This window comes from Taudactylus pleione, unplaced genomic scaffold (assembly GCF_031769625.1).
Source record: "Taudactylus pleione unplaced genomic scaffold, aTauple2 ptg000053l, whole genome shotgun sequence".
Classification (NCBI taxonomy): domain Eukaryota; kingdom Metazoa; phylum Chordata; class Amphibia; order Anura; family Myobatrachidae; genus Taudactylus; species Taudactylus pleione.
Window position 1 is genome coordinate 31,115,656 of NW_028284455.1, and position 27,640 is coordinate 31,143,295.

General features: G+C 43.1%; 1 protein-coding gene across 5 annotated transcripts in view; it reads right to left on the reverse strand.

The window, feature by feature from the left end:
- Positions 1-27,640, reverse strand: part of TOPAZ1 (testis and ovary specific TOPAZ 1) — a 238,509-nt gene that overhangs the window by 95,288 nt on the left and 115,581 nt on the right. For all 5 annotated transcript variants that reach the window (XM_088463597.1, XM_088463599.1, XM_088463608.1 and 2 more), the window contains exons 10-14: positions 22,628-22,779; positions 21,167-21,259; positions 15,939-16,054; positions 15,202-15,268; positions 4,907-5,081 (exon numbers count right to left, since the gene is read on the reverse strand). In XM_088463597.1, the coding sequence (XP_088319723.1) occupies positions 4,907-5,081; positions 15,202-15,268; positions 15,939-16,054; positions 21,167-21,259; positions 22,628-22,779 (603 nt within the window). The remainder of the gene's footprint in view (positions 1-4,906; positions 5,082-15,201; positions 15,269-15,938; positions 16,055-21,166; positions 21,260-22,627; positions 22,780-27,640) is intronic.

Genomic DNA, 27,640 nt, shown 5'->3' on the forward strand with positions numbered 1-27,640 from the left:
TTGCTTCGCCCGCTGTCCAACGGCCCTGAAAGGAGTGCAGACCGGTCACTGCACCCCAGCTCCGAAGACTGGCGTCTGTTGTTAGGATTACCCAGTCCAGGATCCAAAAGGGGCGGCCCTTAGTTAGAGGAGTCGCGAGTAGCCACCAAGGACAGAGACAGACGCACCTCTGGAGAGAGAACCATTGTCTGAGCTTTGATCCGATGGGGTAATCTGTTCCACCTGGAGAGGCCTGGAATGAAACTGTGCGCATTGCACCATGTCGAAGGTGGACACCATGGATCCCAGAACCTGCATCGCTGAGTGGATTGATACCTGGCGACTGTAGAGGCATCTGTGTACTCGTAGTTGTAATGTGGAGATCTTGTCTGAAGTCAGATTCTCTGCTGTTTAGAATCCAGCAGGGCTCCGAGATGCATCATCCTCTGAGGGATTCAGGGAGGACTTTTTCCAAATGATTAACCACCCATGTGCTTGTAGAAAAGCAATTGTTAGTTGCAGATGGTCAGTGGAGCACTTCTGGAGAACCCGCTAATAGCAGGAGGTCATCCAGATATGGTAGCAGCCGGACACCCTGACTCCGCAAATGGGCCACCATGATAGCCATAACTTTGGTAAATACCCGTGGAGTTGTGGATAGGCCAAAGGGTAGAGCCCGAAATTGGTAGTGTTGCTGTAGTATAGCAAACCGGAGATAACGCTGGTGAGAGGGCGTTATAGGTACATGTATGTATGCATCCTGAATATCCAGCGATACCATAAAATCCCCAGGTTCTATAGCCAGTATGATGGAGTGTAGGGTTTCCAACCTGAACCATGGCACCCTGAGGAATTTGTTCAGGGATTTGAGGTTGAAGATAGGCCAATGAGAACCATTCGGCTTCTGAACCAGGAAGAGTAGAATAACCAGTCCCTCGCTGAGATAGTGGGACTGGCACAATTACCCCTGCCTGTAGCAAGGACACTATGGTTTTCTGGATCTGTAAGGCCTTATTCGGGTCTGAAGGAGGGCCTGTGTAGAGAAACTGGTGGGGAGGCAGTCGGAGAAATGAGAGGGTGTACCTGTGAAAGTCCATTTCTCTTACCCAAGCATCCGAGGTGGTTTGATACCAGCACTGGGCGAACTGAAGAAGTCGGCCTCCCACTTTGGGATCCCCCAGAGGGAGGCCTGCCCCGTCAGGCTGAGGGTTTATTCTCTGGTTGAGCAGCAGCGGAGCGTCTTGTGCTCCAAGCCTGTTTCTTAGGCTTAGCTGCCTTCTTGGAAGCTGTCTGTCTAGTAGAGGACTGTGTCCACACTCAGCACCTCTGGTATGTCCCCTGAGAGCTTTAACTGCGTGGTGCCCAGATTCCTCATCCACCACCTATACCCAAAGGTCTCTCTGTGGAGCCTATGGACCCTGAAGAAAAAAAAATAAAATATATATATATTATATATATATATACACACATATATATATATATATATATATATATATATACCAATACACACACACACACTGTATATATATGCAATAAGCTCTTAGTCAACTCCAGTACGAACAGCACACCAGGTCAAGTATGATATTGATCTCTGTATAACCTGGCCACCTAAGGTGAGTTATAGAGGAAGACTGATCAAACCACCTGAGATCACAGCCACATAGAGCACCTGAGAGTGGGCTCTGGCTGTCTCATATACAGGGAGGCTGGGAGGGGAAACCCAGATGCGGGAAACCTCGACTCTGGACCAGAGACTGGGTTGGGGGAGGGACAGCCAGGGAGAGCGTACCTCCCCTCTGCTATATGGATCCACCGGGCACACTAACATATACATGACTGCCGCCATTAATCACTCCCGGCTGTCAGGATTCCTCATGTCCCGGTGGTCTAGTGGGGGAAGCAGTTCACCTGGCTCCTTACTACAATGTACTCCGGCAGGTCTTCATCGCCGGAGGCACGGACTGCCATGTGGTTCCCCGCTGTCAACAGCAGCAGGGAGCCACCTTACCTGCATCCTCAATGTCTCCGGCTGCAGTCCTGGGCTCAGCGTTTCTCTGCTTACACACGCCGAAATCACCAGTTCCCTCACTGGTGTTGAGGCACCGGCGGGGGTAGACAGAGCAGCAGCACGGGCGTCCTTCCGGATGCCTAGAGCGGTTTACCCATACAAAAAAACATGTTTGGGACTGCTGAAGCAGTTCCTCTGTTCAGTAAGGTGCACTCCTGGGACTAAATGCCTGTAGCCAGGGGCGGGGTATATATGGAGGACCCAGTGCATCCTGGGAGCTGAAAGCCTGTGGACCCTATGGACCCCGAAGAAGAAAGCAGAGAACTCCTAAATAAAACACGCCAGGAACCTGGCAAACATCATGATACCGCACTTCTACAAAGCAGGAAACCACAGCGGGACATACCCTAACTAGGAACTTAACCCTATAGAGGGAAAGAAGCCTGCGCCAGAGATGAGGGAATACCCAAGCCTGAACCCTGTCTCCCTGTGAAGCGCCACCAGAATTACTAGGGCGTACACTGACCTGCTGAGAGCCACAGCCCACACAGGTTCAACCCTTGCGGATGCAGCACCCCAGACGCCTCCACGACCCCTAATCCTATACACACAAGGCCCCAGGGCCCATTACCCTGCACCATGGGAGACACATTGCCCAGAATACAGCAAAAACCCTGCATACAAACTCCACAGTTAGGGCTATAGCGGGAAGCGAACCCAAGACGGCAGTGTGGCGAGGCAAGAATGCTAACCATTACACCGTCTGTCATCAGAGTGGGAGGCACATATTGAAACAGTTGTAATTCCTACACCGTTCACCCGATTTGGATGTAATTACCCTCAAATTAAATCTTAAAGTCTGCAGTTAAAGCACATCTTGTTTGTTTCATTTCAAAACCATTGTGGTGGTGAATAGAGGCCAAAATCTGAAAATTCTGTCAATGTCCCAATATTTATGGACCTGACTGTATATATATTTATATGTATCAAAGCAATAAAGCTGCGGCCCTCAGAGACTGGTTGTCAAATAAATGTATTAAAAGTAGTCACATAATCAATACCAACGTTTCGGAGCGCTGAGCTCCTTTGTCAAGGTGTGAACACATTCTCAGTCTCTGAGTGCCGCAGCTTTATTGCTTTGCTTCACATTCACCTGTCGCTGAGGGCACAGGAGCCAGCTGTCCTCTAAAGGAGGAGTGCCGGACCGCAAAACTTTTGTGTATATACAGTTCCATGCAAAAGTATTCATCCCCCTTTGCATTTTTCATGTTTTGTTGCCTCACAACATGGAATTAAAATGGATTGTTTGAAGGTGTGCATCATTTCATTCACAGAACATGCCTACAACTGTGAAGTTGTGTTTTTTTTTTTTTTAATACTGTGAATCAAACAACATTTAGGACAACATAACAGAAAACTTAAGCATGCATAACTATTCACCCCCCCTAAAGTCAGTACTTTGGCGAGCCACCTTTTGCTGCAATTACAGCTGCAAGTCGCTTTGGATAAGTCTCTATGAGCTTTCCACATCTTGATCCTGGGATTTTTGCCACTTCCTCAAGGCAAAACTGCTCCAGCTCCTTCATGTTGGATGGTTTCCGCTTGTGAACAGCAATCTTCAAGTCTGACCACAGATTCTCAATTGGATTAAGATCTGGGCTTTGACTAGGCCATTCCAACACATTTAAATGTTTCCCCTTAAACCCCTCGAGTGTTCTTTAGCAGTATGCTTCGGGTCATTGTCCTGCTGGAAGGTGAACCTCCGTCCCAGTCTCAGATCACAGGCAGACTGAAACAGGTTTTGCTCAAGAATATCCCTGTATTTAGCACCATCCATCTTTCCTTCGACTTGAATCAGTTTCCCAGTCCCTGCTGCTGAAAAACATCCCCACAGCATGATGCTGCCACCACCATCTTTCACTGTGGGGATGGTGTTCTTGGGGTGATGGGATGTGTTGGGTTTGCGCCAGAGTGAGTTTTCCTTGGTGGCCGAAAAGTTACATTTTAGTCTCATCTAGCCAGAGCACCTTCCTCCATACATTTGTGGAGTCGCCCACATGCCTTTTGGCAAACTGAAATCATGTAGTCTTATTTTTATCACTAAGTAATGGCTTTTTTCTGGCCACTCTTCCATGAAGCCCAGCTCTATGGAGTGTACGGCTTATTGTGGTCACATGCACAGATACACCAGTCTCTGCTGTGGAACTCTGCAGCTCCTTCAGAGTTACCTTTGGTCTCTGTGCTGCCTCTCTGATTAATGCCCTCCTTGCCCGGTCTGTGAGTTTTGGTGGGTGGCCCTCTCTTGGCAGGTTTGTTGTGGTACCATGTTCTTTCCATTTGATGATGATGGATTTGGATATTTTTTTTATAACCCAATCCAGAATTATACTTCTCAACAACTTTGTCCCTGACCTGTTTGGAGAGCTCCTTGGTCTTCATGGTGTGATGCCCCTTGCTTAGTGGTATTGCAGCCTCTGGGGCCTTTCAGAAAAGGTGTGTTTGTACTGACAGATCATGTGACACTTCGATTTCACACAGATGGACTTCATTTCACTAATTATGTGACTTCTGAAGGGAATTGGTTGCACCAGAACTTTTGAGGGGCTTCATAGAAAAGGGAGTGATTACATATGCACATACCAATTTTCAGAATTTTATTTATATTCATCTTTATATATATATATATATATATATATATATATATATATATATATATAATTTCTCATTTCACTTCACCAAATTAGACTATTTTGTGCAGATCAATCACATAAAATTCAGATAAAATAAATAAATAAATGACAGGTTGTAATGTAACAAAAAAGGTAAAAAGCCAAGGGGGTGAATACTTTTGCAAGGCACTATATATATTTATTTGTCAAGGTTTATTTGTTAAAGATCTGAACATTAAAGTATACTTACTGGTGTCTGCAAATTCACAGTAAGGAATTTCTGATCTTTCTTCGTCTGAATCTTTCATAAGTGCTTCAGCTATACGTCTCGAGAAGTTCTTAAGATCAGTTATATTTTCACATCCTCTACAGACATCAAGGTATAAAGTCCCTAGTTTCATCCAGTTACTGTTGACTTTACAATGCTGTAAAGAAAATGGGCATTCAAAGTTTATGTGCCGTTTATTAGCCAACAAGACCAATAGAATGTTCCCAGCAAATGTGGTGATCTTGTGTGTTTATACTAGTAAAGACAGAAGGTGTATAGGACGAAGGTTTGGCCATCCGGCTAATCCACCATCCTCTGTGACGATTGGTAAGTGCATGCATATTAACCAATCATCGGCAAGATGTGTCGTGCCTGACGTCACAACTGGGCTTGCATTTACATGTGCCCGCCCAGTTGTGTCATACACTTGCTGCAGAGGCTGTGGGTGACTAAGGGGGCAACTGAACGCCCCTACACACAGTATGATGAGTAGATCTATCAGCCATCGGCAGTGCTGCACAGCTGTTGCGATATGTCTGTGAACGTCGTCGTTCACAGATATATCATCTGTACACACTGGCCGACGCACACACGATATATCGGCCGTTCAATTGAACAGCCAATATAGCTGCCGGTGTGTACCAAGGTTAAGATTGTGTTATACAACCAAGATGATGTATCCAATTTGTTTTTATTGTTGTGGATTACTCCAAGTGTTAAATACTGAACAATAATTCATAGTTTAGTTACTACCAAATACTTTAAGTTACAGTATACTGTAGAGCAGCAGTTTTCAACCAGTGCGCCGTGGCACACTAGTGTGCCGCAAGCGGTTGTGAAGTGTGCCGCGGCAGTCAGCTCAGCGCACTTGTACTGTAGTGTGTTTTATTCCTGAGGAGGCCAATGTAGTGTGTTTTATTCCTGTGGAGGCCATTATGTGGGTATATTTTTATGTGGGAGCCAATGTTTATGTTTTTTCATTGGTCACGCACACTGCATCACCGGATAGTGTGCCTTGGCAATTTTAAAATCTTGTGTAGTGTGCCTCGAGTTGAAAAGGCTGAAAATCACTGCTGTAGAGGGCAGGATAAATTTGATCAGATTGGGATACAAACACCCCTGTATTTTTCTGTATAGATTATACAGTATTTTCCATGGTGTCGACTGTCATTGTGCCTGCTGTCATTTACTGTTTAACACAAAATATGATCAAAAAATGACCTAGCTAAATCAGTTTTTGTGCTAGAATTCCCTCCTCTTTACATGCATGAATGGGTACAAAAGCGTCTTCCCACTTCTGATCCACGAATCCTGCTTTATACCAAAATGATGGATTCTAGGTGACCACTGGAATGATGAATGAACGAATCCATAATCAGAGAAAAAAAGGTAAACCATTAAGCACCTGCAGAACCCCCACACCCACCTGCTAAAGGTTACGGCAACACGACTTGTCTGGAGGCTCACACTACCCAGTGGCACAAGGAAGGTCAATGCTTTCCAAGAGACCCTCCATCGCAACTGTGTTTCCGCATGTAGGCTGAAACCCAGCTAGTCAAATGGGTCACACTTGAAGTACAGTGTCCTACAGTTGGACCAAGCATTAACAGGATATCCGATGCAAAGAGATGTTAACGAGTCATTGCATTCTCTAGATAGTTTTGCAATACAATAAAGCAATTGTCCTAATTACAACTATTTTGCATGTAATAGCAATAGTGGCTGCTTTAAGACATACAGATGTGTCCTCATACAGTTGCTCAAGTCACTCCAAATAGCTCCTCTTGGAGCACCAGGTCCAGGGCAACTCTCGCTCAAAATGTGCATCTTATTTGTATAAAACAACTAGGAGCGACAAAACTACATTGCATTGATCAATTTGATGTGTGACAAATGTATATCTGTGTGCAACGGAGTCAGAATCTGTAAGAAGGGTTACAATGCAGCAGGTGCAACTTTTTTTCACACCAAGTTATGTTATGCTTCATTTGCGATTTAGCACGTTTAAAACAAGTCCATGTGCGGTTAAAGCCGTAGACCGGCGTCTCTAGTACACGGAGTGGTGTTTCGATGTGTCTGTGATGCAAATAAGATGCACAATTTAAAAAAAACAATACTCTACACCTCTCTGAGTGTTTCAGTTGTACTGGGCATCTCACGCCATATGACATATAGGCACTATGTGTATGAGGACACATCTGTACTGCATTGTGAAAGGCATTTATAAAAGCCAGTTCCCTGTTGAAAATATGTCTGAAGAACCCCCTCACATCATCCCCAAATGAAAACAAAAAAACTTCAGCATATGTGCCTATAGACTTGGCTGTTTATTTAGCCAGGTTTGGATGATCACACAACAGAGACCAGCAGTATGAGGTTCCCCTGTCATAATGTGAGTCCACAACAGCCTGGTCAGTATGGGAGCAAAATTCCCTTCTCAAATATCACTAGGGCTCTTCCTGACTTGCCTGCTGGCAGCAGATGTTAGAGTAAAATTAACAAATTAATTATTTAGTGGAACTAAAAGTTCAAGCAAGCATTGCCAGCCATTAGCTGCTTGGATATGCTATCACTTTAAGAACTACAAGTGTCAGCACACCTACAGATACTACATCATGCTTTTGCTTGGAGAACTACAAGCAAGAGCATGCCGTGATCACCAAGGGCTGCTAGATAGAACCCGTAGTTTCATATAATGAACTAATTGAAAACTGGTGTGTGTGTGTTTACCAAGTACTTTTATTTGAATACAATAAAAACTCCCCTCATTAACCATTTTACCAAACAGCAAGATTCAAAGAGTCTTCTTCCTGAACTAGTCCATATGGAATTTTGATTTATGATGTAATCCACAAGTAAATAAAAAAAAACCAGCAGGAAATGCTTTTGCTCCATACATAGCTCCGTCACTAAATGCCAGAGAACTGAATGAATCCACCCAACTGTATTGTGTTGCATGTGACACGTTTTTGCACCAAACACAGCATATACAATACACTGTAGTATAATATTACATTAGGTGAGGCTTATGATGCATTGAAATTGATGTCTGCATTTAAAAGTATGACATATGAATAAATTGAGGCACAGAGAAGCCTCAAGCATCTGCTGGTATAATATTAGGCACATGGAATGTTACAAAGTGTTTGCAAGACTCAGTCATAAGCATGCTTTCTACAACCAATACATTATGTTTTTCAAACAAACACTTAAGGGTCAATCCAATTATATGGGATGCACTTGCGGGTGCAAGTCCCCCCCCCCCCCACCCAGCTACGGTCAGTGGGAGTGTGGAACATGCGGCAGCCGGGCACAGCAAAGAGAGAAGCGCCTGAAACACATGGATGAGCGTCATCTTCTGTTCAAACACTTTTCTTCTCCCCCGTGGGTTTTGGCCACCAAAAACACATTTGTAACCAATTTTTTTTTAATTAAATACCGCAGGTATCGGGAATGCACATATTCATGGTAATTCAAAATGGATTGTGATACCCACGTAACTTTTTGCGGCTGAAATCACGCTTGCAATTGAATATGCCCCTTAGACTCAGAATCCACAGATTACATGGACTACAACTCCACTTTTGTTCCTTTAACCAATTTAATACCTCATGTCATGAAGAGGCTAGTGGCCAAGATAGATTTCAAATAATTTGCACTCCTATTCATACACGAGGATAAATCGGTAATGCTGGTAATAAAGCATCATCATTCAATAATATCAGTCAATGTTTTTAAACCTTTTTATAAATTATGTATGAATATCGCAGTAAATTAACCTTTTCATTGGTTTCCTTTATCACAATTTTATCTTTATACTCTAATAAAGGCAATCTGTTTCTACTGAATGCTGTCCAATAGACCTCTTTTGTTAGGGAGTTCTGAATAACCACTCTACAAATACTATATGTATCAAACTACCAGACTGGCAAAAAAATAAAAATATAAATCACCATCTGAACTACTGTAATGTTACAACTAACAAACTTGGAATATGGTATGATGTTCTTCCACTTTGGATAATAACAGCTGCTGTATCAAATTCAACATAACTGTTTGTATCAAATTCCTGAAAGAAAGTTTTCAAGGTAATTCTATGGTCAGAGATCTCTATTTGAATATTAAGAAAGTCTATACATTTAATTTGAGGTTCTAATTATTGCTATTCAGAAAATAATAAATTGGGATATTTCATCATCAGTTCCAACCTAAATGAGCAGGTTGTCTATAGAACACAGACAGTAATGGATTTTTGATCCAGATCAAAATTAAAAATGTACTAAGCTTCCAAAACCTATAAAAGGTTAGCAGATACAGAGGCAAATATGATCCCCGTGCCACAATGTTCACAGAAAAATCAATGCACAAATTTTAAAATATTAATGGGTAAAAATATAGTTAATTGCATTATAAGTTAAGCTGGGTACACATGTAAAGATTTTCTGTCCAACCATCCAACTAGTTGATTGGTTGGAATGAAAATCTGGTAAGGTATGAAAGCAAATGATAATCAGCGATTTGCTCCCAAACGCCGGAAAATGGACAAAAACTGTTTGACCAAATTGATTCAATCAAACATTTAACAAAACAGGTCTGAACGACCATTTTCATCTGTTTTCTGGCATTTAGAGAGCAAATTGCTGATCATCAGTTACTCCCATACGTTACAAGATTTTCATTCCAACCAATCAACTAGTTGGATGGTTGGACATAAAATCTTTACGTGTGTATGCAGCATAACTCGTTTAAATTGAACATACTTACAGATGGCCCTCCCTCCAAATTCACTGACAACTTTGCTTCCTGGGTCCCTCACTTTCTCTCCATTATCCTAGGTGACTTCAATATTCCAATTGATATCTCCAGAAAATTCTCTGCCTCCAAACTCTTCACCCCCACATCTTCATTTGGTCTCTCCCAATGGACCTCCTCACCCTCTCATGTGAGTGGGCATTAGCTTGATCTAGTCTTCACTCACCGTGATATTTCTGATTACCCCAATTAACCATTCGCCCTCTGACCACCACCTTCTCTCTTAACTTATCCCGCTCTCCTTCCTCTCCTCTACCTAAGGCCACCATCACGAAGCGTAACATTGAGGCTATTGAAACAGTTTCTTTGTCCTCCCTGCTTGACTTCATCTCCGCTCATTTCTCAAACCCCGTGTCTTCACCACCTTCAACTCCCTCCTCTGCCCACCCAATCCTCGCTCTCTGCTCTTGACTTTCTACCTACTTTACATCTAAAATTAATTCCATACGTCAGGAGATCATTTCCCACCTCATCAGGTCCTCCACCCTTCCACATCTCTTCATGTTTCTTCCACTACATCTCTCCTTGTGCCTGTTCCCATCTTGCCCACCTCCTCCTTTCCCTCTCATCTGAAACTGTGCCTTCTGCTTTCTAACATGCCTGGTCTCCCCCATTCTTAAAAAACCTACCCTTGATCCTAACTACGAACCCATCTCTCTCCACCCTTTTGCCTCCAAACTCATTGAGCCTATTGTTTACAACAGCCTTTCTTTCCACCCACTCCCTTCTTGACCCTTTTCAGTCTGGCTTCTGTAATCTCCACTCAACTGAAACTGCCCTCACGAAAGTCAGCAATGAACTCCTTGCTGCCAAATCTAAGGGCCATAACTCTCTGCTCATTCTCCTTGACCTCTCTGCTGCTTTCGACAATGTGGACAGGATGCAGTCGACATCCTGGCGTGCCGGATGCCGACAGTCTGTTTTACTTACATCTTGGGCTGCTAAGCCAGGGCTGTGTTTGCAAGAGTGCTTAATGTTGAAGTGCTTAATTTAAAGTGTACTCTAACTACTGCTCCCAACATATCTTGCTGCTTGGTGTTTCTATTACACAGCCTTTAAAATTGCTAGGTAATCTAACTACTGCTCCCAACATATCTTGCTGCTTGGTGTTTCTATTACGCAGCCTTTAAAATTGCTTGGTAATTTAACTAGAGTATTTCATACAGTTTTAAAATCTGTACCAAGGCAGGAATTTACTCTGTATCTGTGTTTGTGGGTTGTCCTCTGACCATTTGTTTATTTGCTTGCTGACCCTTTACGGTTTGGGGAGGGGTAGAATCAGTGTGGACACCTGGTTTCAGCCATACTTATTACTTACATCTTGGGCTGCGTTTGCAAGAGTGCTTAATGTTGAAGTGCTTAATTTAAAGTGTAACTAGAATTTTTAAGCCGGAGTTATTCAGGAGTTAAACAGGAGGAGAACAGAAGGAGAAACTATCAAATCATCTATTCCTTCTATTAAGGGCTGTTTTTAAAAACCAACATGCCTATGGATTGTGCCTGTACCTAGATCCCCAATGCTGCTCACATCGCTCCTGACCTCCTCATGCAATCTGCTTATCCACTCCAACTACACCATACCAAACGACGCAGCAAGTTGACCCCTCTAATGGACCTTGGTTGTGGCCCCCAAATCTTGAGGCTTGGTGAAATTTGGATCAACTCATTGTCCTTTCCTCTTAAGTTTAAACTAACTGTTCCATATATGTTATATTACTGTCACCCTTGTATCCAGCCCATCTGTGTCACCCCTGTCTGTCTGCCCCCTCCCCTTAGAATGTAAGCTCTCACGAGCAGGGCCCTTTTCCCTCATGTGCTTCTCCTTCAATTGATTATACTTTAATATACAACAGTACCCCACCCTTGGTTGCCGACACCATGCTGCTTATCTAAGTGTTATGCAGCAATGTATTAATCATGAATCTGTCCTGCATTGTTTGTACTGTTAATAACTGTTTTCTTGTGTGCTCATTTGTTTAGGTACATTGTAAGGCGCTGCGGAACCCTTGTGGCACCATATAAAGGATAATAATAATAATACCGGCGCCGAAATCCCAACAAGTCGGGACCAGTATCCCGACCGCCGGCATCCCAAAGGTAAGTATCAGTGTGTTAGGGTTAGGCATTAGGGGTTAGGTTAGGCATCAGGGAGGGAGTGTTGGGGAGTACCAAACTACTTACGTGCATTCCTATGGGTGACGGGATTCTGGCTGTCTGGACGCCGCTTTCAGTATTCTGACCAGCGGCATCCCGACAGCCGGGATTTCATACCCTACCCCTGCGGACCTCCCTCTCCTGCTGCAAATCCTTCACTCCCTTGGTTTATGTGACACTGCCCTCTCCTGGCTGTCCCCTTACCTCTCTGACCGATCCTTCTGTTTCCGCTCATGACTCCACCCCCCCCCCCCCTATCCTCTTACAGTCGGTGTTCCCCAAGGTTCTGTTCTTGGACCTCTCCTATTCTCCCTCTATATGTCCTCTCTAGGTGAACTCGTCAGCTCTTTTGACCTCCAATATCATCTATGCTGATGACACTCAGATCTACCTTTCCTCCCCTGGATGTCTCAGCGATTTCTTAAACCTTATATGTCTAAGACTGAACTGATCATCTTCCCTCCTCCACAATTTCATTATCAATTGACTACTAATTATCTCCTCTCGTCCCAAAGCACGCTGTCTTGGAGTTATACTGGACTCCTCCATATCCTTCAACTCACATATCCAGCACCTCTCGCAGTCCTGTCATTTCCATCTCAAAAATATTTCCAAGTTCAGACCCTTTCTCACCCAGGATGCTACTAAAACACTCACTGGTCATCTCCAGATTGGACTACTGTAACCGCCTCCAATCTGTCTTCCCCAACTCCCATCTCTCTCCTCTCCAATCTGTCCTCAATGCTGCTACTCGGGTCATCTTCCTCTCCAAACATACTACATCTGCCTCTCCCCTCCTACAAGCCCTACACTGGATCCCTTTTCCCCTTCAAAATCCAATTCAAGCTCCCCACACTCACTTACAAGGCCATCACCTAATCCTCTTCCATTTACATCTGACCTCAGGCCCGCCCTCTTCCCTCAAATTAGTGTTGCTTCTTCTGCCAACTGATTACTTCCTCCCACTCCAGCCTCCAAGACTTTGCCTGTGCTGCTCCCTACCTCTGGAATTCTCTCCCTCTCCAACGCTCCACAAAATTTCAAATGGGCTCACTTCAAAAGACATCCTGCTCTCATCCTAGCCCACTGCCCCATGCTCAATGTCTACACCATCTGTGTCATACTTGATTGTCACTCCCCTTTAAAATGTAAGCTCTCACGAGCAGTGCCCTCTTCACTCATGTGCTTCTCCTTACCTTACTTATACTATCTATTCCATACTCCCCTACTACGGCAACTAACCCCTGGTTTCTGCCACCCTGCTGCTTATTTGAATGTTATGCCCGCTTATGCAGTAATGTCTATAAACCATGTACTTGTTATGCATTGTCTTGATCTGTAAGTTACTGTTTTCTTGTTTTTGCTTATTTGTTTATGTACTTTGTTAGGCGCTGCTTGTAAACTTGTGGTGCTATATGCATAAAGTATAATAACCACCATAAATAATTAAATCTCCACCTTTAAATGGCAAACTCTCTTACTGGTAGGGATGTGCAGGCTCGGTTCTACTCGGTTCCGTTCGTTTTTTTTTACCGAATCTTATTGGCTATCCAAAACTCGTGACAGCTGAAAAAAAACCGAACGGAACCGAGTAGAACCGAGCCTGCACATCCCTACTTACTGGCAATGATATGGCTATTCCCTTTCAAATGCTCTAATCTGAATAGAGTGTTTTCCACACCAAAAAAAAACCTCTCTGTATTGCTTCCAAGATTGCCAACTACTGTTGGATTGCTAGCTCAGAGTTTTTACATATTTGTTGAGATGTCTGAGGCCCAAAACCATTCTGAACACTCTGGACTATTTCTTTACCAACAATAGTCTTGAAAAATATATTGTCTGTGATATACTGACACTTCCGAAATCACGCAGGTATCTAGCAGCATCTGAATGCCAACACCTTTTTTTAAAACTGTGGTCTGGAGTTGGGATCTTACAAATACATATTTGTTTGGAATTGCAATGAACTACAATTTGCAACTGGTTTCTATGAAATCCAGCACCCACAGATCCAGAGTTGTTGACAAACTCCCGGATTCAGTCTCCTATAGGGATGTCGGGATGATGTGTCTAAATAGTCATTGCATGTTTCTGAAGTGTCGTCCTTCCTTCAATACTTGAAATTGCAGAAGAGGTTTTTGGGGAACAATTTGTACAAAAAGGCTCCATATGACAAATTGGCAATCTTTTTTATCACAGGCACTGCATACTGAATGCTGAGACTTGCTGTTTTATTGTTGTTAGACAGTCTCCGACAATAAACTGATGAAAAAATACCATAGAAAAATAACAAAAACTAACCTAATTACTTTACTCTTCAAAAGATTAAGGTTTACCTTGACCTGAAGTACTTGGACATTTTAGGGGCAGGGTCTGTGTCCATTCTGCGGGCGAGTTCTAGTGAACCACAATTCAGGGCTTTGGGGAGGATTACATTTTTGGCATGCCATCTCCCTTAAATTACATTAGATGACAGCAACCTATATGCCGTGCCACACCTCCCATGCACTTACCACACAAAGCCCCTCTTACCACCACGCCTACTATAATATATATATATATATATATATATATATATATATATATATATATATATATATATATATATATATATATATATTACTTATTCATGCAAGTGGCACCAAGCGGCACACTATCTACTGAGAAGAGAGGAAGGAAACAAAAAAAAAAAAAAAGACAAGGAAGGTAATGAGTCCAGCGATATACCTTCCGGGGGTGAACTTTTTATATGTCTATCTCAGTAGGTGATTTAATCCATTAGTCTGATGAAAAAAAACTAAGTTGTTGCTGAGGGTCAACTAGGTGGGAAACCAGTAGCTGTTACACGTTACAGCAGTGTTGCTCAGTCTTCTTATAGTTGCAACTCAATGAAGTGTAAAGTTACTGCGATGTGCTCGCACGTCTATGGTTATCATGCACTGGATAACCTGTATTATAGTGGCACATGAGGTTTCATCAGAGCCTTAATACTAACTGAATCTCACTTCAAATATCAGTGCACCATTGCCCTGAAGTGTCGGCATTCTATTGTCTCTGGTTCATTATTTTGTGTGCCATTGTTCTTGAACTCAAAAAAAAAAAAAAAAAAAAAAAAAGAGGCAGAACCTAATAGAATGCATATGACAACTGGGTACCTCAACATTATCTGGGACTCAATTTGTGCATCTCGGACTATGGGATCTTTCAGAACTAAACTTAAAATGTGAGAAATATCAATGGGCAGTGGGAAGAATTTGTCTGATGTTATGCAATCACATGTGTATAGAAAATTCACAAAATGTTATATATACCTCAACTTCAGCAATAGCTGTATCCAAATCCTGAGTCCAATTCTGTTTTGAAGGCTTCACATCAAATCTTCATGCCAACATTGACCATAGACGAGACAAAAGCAAACATTACAGAATAGTTAATAAATCTGACATAAAATACATTAGTCACTAAATAGTTAAAAAGTAAATATATAAATACTGAAAAATGTAATCACACTACCCTCCCAATCACTGTAATCACAGCCACTGTTACATTTTTGTTGCACCTTGGCCTGTGTTTATTTTCCATAATTGTAATTCATCATGCTCGCCAGAATGATATCTATACACCCAAGAAAATTTGATAGGGTCTCTTTTTTGGGAGATGGGGTGTATAGAACTCTTTTGTAGCATCTCTAATATACGCCAACTTTAATTAGCTAGTTTCCACATGTATAAAGCGGTCAGCTTTCTGTAAGTTTATAGCAGGGTGAGAAATAAGTGGCTGCTTTAGTTTTTTCACACTGAACGAAATCTGTAGAGAGCAGCCCAGAGCTTATTGATCAGTGCACAGTGGCGTGCATTTATATGGCCAACAAAACACTCATATATCAAACTCTGTCAGCCAATGTAAACTTTTTACACATATATAGTGAGAACATTTCATAAAACATAACCAATGTATTTCAAGCTTAAAGCTCAAAATAATCCCTAAAAACTGTACAGCTGTTTAGATATTTACAAACATTTAAAAAAAAAAAAAAAAGTATTTTCACCTTGATTTAATGGACACAAGCATGTTAATATGGCCTGCTGAGGCAGTGAATGGGTTGATTGTTGCTATTATTTGGTTGATTTCCACAGATGTAAAGTTCAGTCCAAGATCTAAAAACTGTTGAGAAATAAAGTCAAATACTACAACATTTAAAATACAATTGTATAGTGTATCATGATTGCATAGTAAGCAATACAAACCAAAAAGCACAGTAGAATGAGTGACAAAATACATGTAACAGAATTTTGTACTTCCCTAGATCCTTTTCTCCAATTGCAAGGAGTATACTGGAAACCTTGGCATATATTAGCCTTGCTCCCAGATCTTTGGTACTGGCACAGTAGTTTATTATTTCTGAGATAAATAGTACTATCTGCGCTCGTTATCAATTCTGAGGGAGGTAAGTAGGTATAATACTACAAGTTGCAGCCTGTAAAAAACTAACCAGTTTGATCTACTGGTGATAAGCAAAAATGGAATGTATTACTGGCGCATACTTATAGAGAAATAAGCAAGGTAGAGGGAAAACATTGGGGGAAAAAAAAAAGGTAATACGGAAAAGTAATAAGGAGAAATAGAAAGAAAGTAATTCACTTGGTGTAGTACAATATATTTAATATGTATATAGATAAAAAACAAACAAAAAAAAGACGTGATATGACTTTACATAAGATCTGGTATTAAAATATACACTTAATAAATCACATCTAAATGTCTGGATATGGAAGACTATATCAAACAAATTAAAACATACAAAATGTATAGCCTGCGGAGAGGCAACATATATTGAGACAAAGCTCGCTGCAAGTTGGCCAAAAAACACAATAAGCTAAATGGATATTGCACTTAAGTTGACAACTTCGGCCAGCGAGGAAAACAGCGGGTATTCAGACTCCCCGCTTTATCTATAAACAGGACCAGTAAAGGCTGGGAAAACGGGACATTGGCGCTACAAATACACCAGAGAGAGTGAATGCCATATACAGAGTGAAGATTATTACCATCTTTGGGTCACGTATGTAACCATCCTACCCAGCAGTAATATACTGCACAGCTGGCATCCTACCCACATCCATTTTGGGCCACACACAGCTATTGTAAAATACTTGGTTACAACTGTGGATCCTAAGACAGCCAATGTGACAGTAGGAACAGATCTCTGGACTAGACTGTATGCACTGATTAAGTGCAATATACATTTAGCTTAGTGTGTTTAGCGCATATTTAGGGGGGCGCGATCTGGATGATCACTCCCCCCCCCACAGGCAGAGACCACTGCTACTGCTGCTCTGTCTCCCTTTGCAGCCCAACACACAGCGACTTTGCTGTGGGTGCATTGAGGGTGGTGTGAATGAAGATTCAGCAACTAATAATGTTGGGGTTAGTGTGTAAATTACACAGTAGATTCATCAACTGATAACATTACACAGTATCCACCTTATTAATTACACCAGTACACTTAATTAATGCAAATATCTGATCAGCCAGTCATAGAGCATCAACTCAATGCATAAAAGCATTCAGAATAGTGAAGAGGTTCAGTTGTTACTCAGACCAACCACCAGAATGGATTAGAAATGTGATCGAAGTTACTTTGGTGTCAGTGTGGTAAAATATTAAGAATGTATTGTACATTGGTCACTAAAGCTGTTCCTGTATTGTATATACAGTAAGTCCCCTAGAATGTTCTGTTATTTTCCTTTTCTTTTAATTTTTAATGTTTAAACATAGAATTTGACGGCAGTTAAGAACTACTTGGCCCATCTAGTCTGCCCTGAACACATCTACACTCATACACTAGGGTTCAGAGCCGTAACTACATTTTTTGGTGTCCTGTGCCAGAGAGCATTGGCACCCCCCCCATTTTTTTTATAGGGACACAAGATAGTGGACCTGAAAAAGGGCCATGGGCTCCTGGGGAAGAGATAGGGTAGGCCAGGAGATGCTGGGGATAAAAAAAGAGGAAGCTACAAGTGAGAATGATAACAGACAGAAAAAATTGACAGGCCCAAACAGCGCCCCCTGCCCTGCGGTGCTCTGTGCCATGGCACTGGTTGCACTACCCTAGTTACTGCCCTGCTAGGGTTCATATTTTTTGGGAGCCAATTAACGTACCAGTACAATTTTGGAGTATGGGAGGAAATCTACGCAAGTACTGTGGTGGAAATCGAACCCATGAACTCAGAGCAGTGAGGCAGTAATAAAGCTTTGAATATAAGGAGGAAAATTGACAAATAATGCAACGGGCACGAAACAGGAACAAAATAGAGTGCGTTGAATTGTTTGTGGGAAGGGGGCACCAAACTGGTATATGGCCTAGGGCCCCATGAGGTTTAAATCTGGGTGTGTGTGTGTATATACAGTGCATCCAGAAAGTATTCACAGCAATTCAGTTTTTCCATATTTTGTTATGTTACAGCCTTATTCCAAAATGGAATAAATCCTGTCTCGGTCTACAGACAATTCCTTGCACTTCATGCTTGGTTTGTGTTCTGACATGCACTGTGAAGTGTGGGACCTTATATAGGCAGGTGTATGCCTTTCATAATCATGTCCACACAACTGAATTTACCACTGGACTCCAATCAAGCTGTAGGAACATCTCAGGACGATCAGTGGTAACAGGATGCATCTGAGCTCAATTTTGATTTATTAAATTTGCAAAAATCTCAAAAAAACTTTTTACACGTTGTCATTATGAGGTATTGTGTGTACAATTTTGAGGACAACAATGAATTTATTCCATTTCGGAGTAAGGCTGTAATATAAGAAAATGTGGAAAAAGTGAAGTGTTTTCAGGATGAGAAATTATTATATTATATTATATATATATATATATATATACACATATACATATATATATATATACACATACATACTACACATGGTATCCCTATATTCTGGAGCAGTATAAAGTTTTGTTTCAAGGGCTTCTCCTTGATTCCAGTACATAGCCACTGCGAAACTGTTCTAGGCAGTCAGTGCTTACCCTGCCGCACCTTTTGAATTCCTGTACTCTGTTAACTTCCAAGGAGGCTTACACAGTTTTAATGTTGAATGCCGGAATAAATTAAAAATCAATTTTACTTCCATCCTATTTGGTAGGGTAGCCTTTTCCTGGAACTCTGTTTTAAGGTGCCCATCCACTAGTAGATCAGGGAAAGACGGTACGATTATGACATCGTAATCGTACTGTCATTCCCCTAGGGGACGCAGTGGCTCTCCTGATAATGGGACTAGCTGTAGTAAAATCACTGGTCCAAGGGATAATTTTAGAAGAATCCCTCTCCGTGGGACATAAAAGATCACTACGGGACATACCCAACACTTGTAGTTTTTGCTCCCTTAGAATCTTAGGATCATACCCGCTGGAAATAAACTTTCCAATCAGGGTATCTAGCTCTCCAGGTACCTTGCTCGAATCGCTCGTGATGCGAGATATCCGCATCATCTGAGATAGCGGAAGACCCCTCTTAAGGGGTTCTGGATGATGACTAGAAGCAGATAGAAAAGTATTTCTATCAATAGGTTTATGAAAAACCTCCGTCTGGAAAACTTGATCAATCAATTTAACTTTAACATCTAAAAAATGTACTTCAGACTCATGATATACAAAAGTGAACTTAATTGGAGAATCTGAGTTGTTAATTTTCTCCATTAAGTTGATGTATCTGATGGTTCTTGAAGGACGGCTGGAGACGAGCACCGGTTGGTGGTGAGGTACATAAGGGAGTAAGTGTTTGGTCTGTATCCCAAATTGGACAGACTTAAGATTGCTCACTATAGGAAATGGAAGCGGCTTGGACAGACCAGAATGTATAATATGAAGGGACTCTGGGCCTGATTCAGACTTGGGAATAGAGTGAGATATCTCTCTCAACTGATCATCTTGGTGAAACCTTGCTGCACTGCAAGTGGGGCAGATTTAAAATGTGCAGAGAGATTTAGATTGGGAGGAGTGTTTCCAAACTGACATTAAATTGTAGAGTAATAATATAGCTGTGCAGTATTTGTGGGCTACATGCAAAATGGGCCAGTATTTACCCTACATGTAAAAGAATTTATGTATTTACACCCCTTGCATTGCAATATGGTTTGTTCAGGTTCACAGTTGAGAGAGATATCTCACTCTATTCCCAAATCGTGCATCCAAATGTCGGAAATGACCAGTGATGTGCGCTCGTTTCCGACATCAATCATCGGCCGAACATGCAGTCCAGTCTGCCGATAACGACAGTTTGGCCATGTTCGGGGATGACTGATGTGCCTACACTGAACGATCAATCGTTCAGTGTAGGCACTGCACCCCCTAGGGCAGGGGTCTTCAAACTTGGCCCTCCAGCTGCTGTGGAACTACACATCCCAGCATGCACTGACACTTTTTTGATATAACAGCATGCTAAAACTATGCAGTGCATGCTGGGATGTGTAGTTCCACAGCATCTGGAGGGCCAAGTTTGAAGACCCCTGCCCTAGGGGAACGACAGTACGATTACGATGTTGTAATCGTACAGTCTTTCCCTGATCTACTAGTGGATGGGCACCTTAAAACAGAGTCCCAGGAAAAGGCTACCCTACCAAATAGGATGGAAGTAAAATTGATTTTTAATTTAGTCCGGCATTCAACATTAAAACTGTGTAAGCCTCCTTGGAAGTTAACAGAGTACAGGAATCCAAAAGGTGCAGCAGGGTAAGCGCTGACTGCATAGAACAGTTTCGCAGTGGCTATGTACTGGAATCAAGGAGAAGCCCTTGAAACAAAACTTTATACTGCTCCAGAATATAGGGATACCATGTGTAAGAAATGACTGTAGTATATTTACACTTGTCACATTTTAGAGGTTTAATATTTTTCATATGCAAGAAGTTTCTTATATTGTAACCATATATAGAGACCTCATTTGCATTCTTTATGGGACTATGTATTCTGTTGTATTAGAAACAAGGCGTTTCCTGTTCTTTCCAAAACAGGATCAACGCAGGTGAATATAGACAGCAGGTTATCCCTGTCCCTTGGCATCGCGCCCCCTCCATTTATACTGACAAGCGGCACATTTTCCTTCCCAAATGTTCTACATTTTACAGAATTTCAAAGAGCAGGAAAAAAAACAACAACTAATGTTATAACATTTATTCTGATTTCTTTTAAAGTAGTAATACATTAAAAATGGACCAGACAATTTAACCAGTTTTTCATAACCTGAACATGGACATTAGGGAGTACAATACCTTGCAGAATATGTCCAGTAAATGGGACATAAATGTCTCTAAGCCAGTAGATGACACTCTTTCAAACACCTTGATTAATAGGTCTACTGATGGCTGTCAAGAAAAAAACACATCTTCAGTCTCATACAATAAAATGCAACTAAGACCATTCTTTTGCAAAGACAGTACTGACTAATATAGAAAGAGAGAGAAGAGACACACGCCATCTCCTACAGGTCTGCTTATCTTTTTGCTGCAGGCTCCCTTTCCTTTCTTCTCTCATTGCATTCCCAGAGGTTGTGGAAGAGGCCACAGACCTCACTCCAGGTGTCAGGATGACCTTCCTGTTCTGTAAGCAAATGCTTTGCAGCCTGTGGGAGTGCATAATCATACTGGGAGCCTGTTTCTCCCTTAGCTGGACTAGAAATCATAATTTATGGTGTCTTTAATTAAATAACTTAACTAGACCTGAGACTGTGTTGAAAAACAGACTAGAATACAACCTCTTACATCTTCTCCAATTGTCAAGTAGTTTTAAAATGGTTGTTCGTGTTTGGTCAACATTCGTCCCTTCTTACCTGTCCCTCCTTCTTATAAAAACACCTCCCCACCCACATATATATTACCCCAAGTTGGAAAGCACATTACATTGTGATTTTTTTCTAAATCTCCATCAGATCAGAAATATTCATAGCTGCCAACCATTGGTTTCCGATGGCCATGCCTATAACATGTAGTGTATGCATGAAGGCCTTAGAACCTTTTGAACTAGAAGAGTTCTGCAAGTAAGAGTAGGGTAAAAACGTCCTCAAGTAACCATAAAAAGATTTTTAGCTGACTATAGTACAAACAATATTTTAAATCTGTGATTTCTGCCACATGAGGCATTACCAAGTACTGGTTGACAAGGTGAATTCAAATGTACAGATATACTCCATGTCATGTCTAAGTCTGCATCTTGCAGATGTTGTACAGAAGTGTCCTCACACTATTGCCACAGTCGTGCTAACACTTCTGGTCCTGTGCGACTCAGCTTGAGTTCAGCGTCTTTTTTGCGTGAATGTGCATCTTAGTCGCATAAATTAAAAAATCGGATGTGACAGAACGGGTTAACAAAATTGCACTGATTCAGGAGTTGTCAATAAGAGCTGTTGTACTACAAATCCCAGCAAGCCTTGCAACAGTTTTAGCATGGTCAACTAGCAAAACTGTGGCAGGTCATGCTGGGATGTGTAGTTCTACAACAGCTGGGACTCTAATTTAAATCTACACCGCTCAGCGTGGCTCACTCGCACCAGGTGCCTTGTCCTGCATGGCGTATTGAGGCTTGGTGTATGATTGTGCAATGTGTATTTAATGCTTCTAACAAGATATTCTGTGAAATATACTGTACATCATGGGTTCCCATATAGTCCCATGCAACTTTATCAATACAAGATATTAAACTACTAGTAACAGTGTAGAGTTACTTGTCACACTCACCAGTATTTTAGCAGTAGCAGCCGTTTCCAACAGGTGAAAAGCATCTTTCCACCAACTCAAATTTAGCAATGGATTAAGAAGAGCACTTAAAATGCTTCTCTCATAATGCTCTCTGGGTAGATGCTGACCATAGTACTCTGTGAAAATCCAAACTAGGATAACAAAAGGTTATGAATGGTTTAGGTTTCATAACTTTAATTACTTGTAAAATCAAAAACACTACTAAGCAAGATATGAACAGAGTACAAAAACAATTCATTACATACATTAACACATTTGTGATGTGGCTAACTCATGTGTTAAACAAAATCAATATTATACAGTATAAACTCGGTAAATGTAGTGTATATATATATATATATATATATATATATATATATATAGATATATATATATATATATATATAGATATATATATATAAAAAACAAGAGATATGGTAAGAACTTACCTTTGTTATATCTGTTTCTACGAAGTCCATAAGGTCCACAGGGTTGACCTTGGGGTATAAGTTGAGAACCAAATCCGGGCACCACGCAGTTAAAGCTTTTAGCTCCCAGGATGCACTTGGGTCTACTCTCCCTATAACCCCTCCCCCCAGCCAGAGGCACCTCAGTTTGTAAGTAGCCGAAGGCCGGAGGAGGAGAGAAAGAGAGAGAGAAAACTGGAACACTCAAGAACCATTCTCACAGAAAAGGAGACGGGAAACCGGTGACCAGTAACACAGCCCATATGAAGCCAGGTGCGTCAGGGCGGGCGCCCTGTGGACCCTATGGACTTCGTAGAAACAGAGATAACAAAGGTAAGTTCTTACCGTATATCTCTTGTTTTCTACTTCAGGGTCCATAGGGGGTCCACAGGGTTGACCTTGGGGATGTCCCAAAGCAGTTCAACCAAGGGTGGGGACGCTCCTGTGCTGAGAGGAGAATCCGCCGCCAAAAAGGAAGCATCCTGAGAGGCAAAGGAAACCAATGCCTAGAACCTTAAAAAAAGGTGTGGACAGAAGACCACGTGGCCACCTATCAAGGCAAAACAGCCAAGGCGCCACAGCGAGCCGCCCACAAGGGTTACATGGCCCGAGAAAAAACAAGCATCAACAACAGAAAGGCCTACCCATGTGTAGGCCCCTGAAGAAGACATACGAGGCCATCCAGCCAACATTTGGCCATAGGCCGGCCATCCTTTCCTGTTAAAACCAGAAATCTCAGACCACCAATAAGGAGTCCGATTTCCGTAAGGAACTTGAACGGATCACATAAACCCACAGAGGCCGGACCACAGTCAATGAGGCCACACCAGCCGACAGGACTGGGGACTGAATGGCCGTACCATAAGTTCCAGAATAATATGGAACCTAAAAATCACTAAGAAGAAACACAGGGCGAGAACAACTCACACCCTGACATGATGCCCTCCAGAAGCGGAAGCCACATGAGAACGCTCCCAATTCCGACACTCACCTGGTCGATATAAACACTCAGAGAAAGAGAGAGCCAAAGCAATAGACCATGTAATGGCTATCACAACCAGCGGTTCCATTGACTGTCCCCGGAGGGAACGAAGAACCACTACTAACTCCCAAGGAGCCCCTAGGGAGGATAAATGAAAGCATAATCCAGAAAAACACTCCAAAGGATGAACTGGATACCAGAGTGGAGCAATTCCACATCTTAACCATACCGACAGTGTAGAGATCCGCACTGTCAGGAAGGCCATGCCGAGGGTGAAACCCAAGCCAGCCGGAAGGAATGCCAGAATATCTGGAAATCCTGGACACCGGAGGATCGTATCGACAGGTACGATACCCTAAGAATTATGTATGCCACAGTCCGTGGCAGATGCCAGCAAAGTCTGGCCTATCTGCTCTAAACATCTCAATGAAGACAGAGCCAGGGAAGCCCTAGGACCACAGTAGGGGCGCAGTCAAAGACAAACGATCCAGGTCTAGGGAAAAACAAGGACCCTGAGACAACAGGTCCAGATAGTGAAGCAGTAGGAACGGAGCATCGATGAGGAGACTCCGAAAATCTTAGTACCAGTGACATCTGGGACGAACTGGAGCCCTCAGAAGGAAAGCCCCTCCGTCTCTAATTAAACTTTCGAAGACCTCGAGGAAGAAGGGAGACCGGAGGACACATGTACACAAAGTGGAAGGACCACTTCACTGACAAAGAGTCACTGAAGGTAGCTTCAGTACTCCTAGAGCTGGACTGTAACACCGGTAATGTGTGATAGAGTCAGAAGGCCATAAGGATCAATCACCTCAGGGAGGCCCCCTCTGCTCACCAGGAGTTGAAACCTCTCTTGGAGAAGACTAGTCCCCGGAATGCACGTCGTAACGGCTGAGGAAGCCCGCTTCCCAATGGAGAGCTCCGGGAATGAACACTGCAGAGTTGGCCAGGAGAAGACCCTTGGACTATGTCAGAAAGTATGACATTCCTGTCATTGCCACCCAACTACCAGTGTTGCCTAGATGGAAGCCACTGTTGTGACACTGTCGGACTGAACCTATTCAGGTTTACCGTGACATATGGTTTAGGCCAGAGTGAAGGCCCAAGACAGCCTAAAGGACCAACAAGTGAAGTGGCAGGGCGGAAGTGACAGACGTCCAACTGCCCCGAAACAAATGCGGACCAGACACTGTCTGTAGCAAAGAATACCCTGGACGAGATGGCCATAGCCACCTGGACAGAGACCGACTCGTCTCCGGAGAAAGCATCATCGTTCGAACAGCGATCCGATGGAAAAAACTCGATCCATCTGGAGAGGAATCAATTATGGCAAGGCCTGGAATGGAACTGAGCACATTCCACCCTACCAAAAGGTAGACACTCTGGTAGACCGCGCATCACAAAGAGTAATGACATATGTCGACTGCGTAGACATCCGCACACTCCAAGTTGAAGAGTGGAGATCTTGTCTTACGCCAGAAAAATTCTCAGATTCTGAGAAGCCAGCAGTGCTCCCAGAGGAAGAAAACCCTGTGAGGGATGCAGGGAGGACTTTTTCTCCGTTGACTAATTATCTGTGCCGAGAAGAATCCACGGTTATCCTGACCTGGCGGTAAAGTACCTTGGTGATCCTGCTAAAAGCAGGAGGCCGTCCAGAGAAAGGAGCATTCAGATACACTGAACAGGTGAACTGTCAGAAAATCCATAAAGCCGGTAAACCCCGGTGGAGTTGAGGACAGTCCCAAATGGCAGAGCCCGAAACTTACAAGTGTTGCTGTGGCACAGCAAACCTGAACCCATGCTGATGAGAGGGCTCTGTATGTACCCGTAGGTACATATCCTGAATACTCAGATATACCATAAAATCCCCAGGTTCCAAATGTCGGATGATGGAGCATGAAGGATTCCACCTGAGTCCAGGCACCCTTGGAATCGGATTCAGGGATTTGAGACAGAGTATAGGCAAATGAGGACCAGTCGGTCACTGCCCCAGAAAGAAAGTAGAACAACCAGTCCCTCGCTAAGATAGTGAGGCTGGCTGAAATAGCTCTGCTTACCGCCAAGACTGTATAGCTTTCTGGGAATGTAAGGCCTGATCGGGTCTGAAGAAGGGCCCGTGTAACAACGCCTGTGAGGAGGCCGCCTGAGCAATGAGAGGCCGTTGAGAATCAGTACCTCACTCTGGAATTCCCCAGATGTAGACCTGTCCCGTCAGGCTGAAGGTTTATCCTCAGGCGTAGGAAGCAGGGTCGTCCGTAAGTCCAGGACTGCTCGGTACTGGATATGGTGGCCCCCGTGGAGGCCGACAGCCTAGGAAAAAACAGGGCTTTAGGCTGACCCTGAGGACAAAAAGACTTAACAAAGTTAGACCGAATGTAGTGGGAGTAGCTAAAGACAGTATCTCTCCATTAGTGATACTGCCAATGATGCAACAATCTTGTCAAGGTCAGGACCAAACAAGATCTTCCCCATGGAAGGAGTCTGCACCTCTGCTTTCCCATAACGTAGCCATAGGGTATTGCGGCGGATACAGTCGCAGCCGAAACCCAGAAAGTTAGAAGACCGGCATCCCATGTAGGTAATCCCACACGACCACTGCATATTTTATGTGAGCGGCAAAAGACATTTGAACCCCAGACGTGTTGGAGGGGAAAAACGTTACAAAAGCATCACCATGCGATGGCCATGGTAGGCCGGGCAACAGGCCCTGAAAACGAGTACATTGATTTCAGGCAAAGCTACCACCTACGGATCCGTAAAATCCGTCCAGGCCGGGATGGGAGGCGTATTAATGCCTGTAATCCGACGATGAACATACAAATCCACCCCAGAAGGAGATTCCATTACTTGTGAGGACCCTCAGGGAATGGGAAACAGGAGGCCTTTGTGACTCCTCGTATCTGGCGACAGCCAGACTCCCGCCATGAGATCCACCCGCTGGGCAGAAACGGGAAATGTATGATACAGGTGCAGGATCGACATACTCTATATCCAGAATGAACCTGACTACCAGCCCCAAAGCAGGGATAATAATACTTGAAATCGGCTCCCCCCATGTGAGAGGGAAAGAGCCGAATACACCATCCAGTTCACGGCAGAGCCACTGGGAAGTAACCACAGGGCGTATATCACGCCATTTAGTATTTCGTAGAAAACGACATCCACCAGGGTGGCCGTTGTGGTAATCCCTGCAAGGGGAATGACAGACCGATGTGGTATCGGAGGTAATTCATGTACTGTGAAAAACCCTGGCAGGGAGCGATAGTCTGTGACACAGGGGTAAACTGCAAGAAATTGCGAGATACCCCGAGTTGAAAAGGGCAGTATGGTGAAGTAACTCCAAGCGAGTGACGACAATGGGGGCCCGGCGATCCTCAAAGGAGAGGATCCTAAGAAATAAACCGCCCTTTAAGGGGGTCATGCAAGGGGCCCGGCACCAGATGGCGCCGCATACATAAACCTTTGAGTTAAAATCCTCCGCACTAATTCCTGCAGGCTATGACTTGCAGGATAGCAATAATGGGTGCAGTATCGTGTGCAATCTCCTGGTCAGATATATTCGAC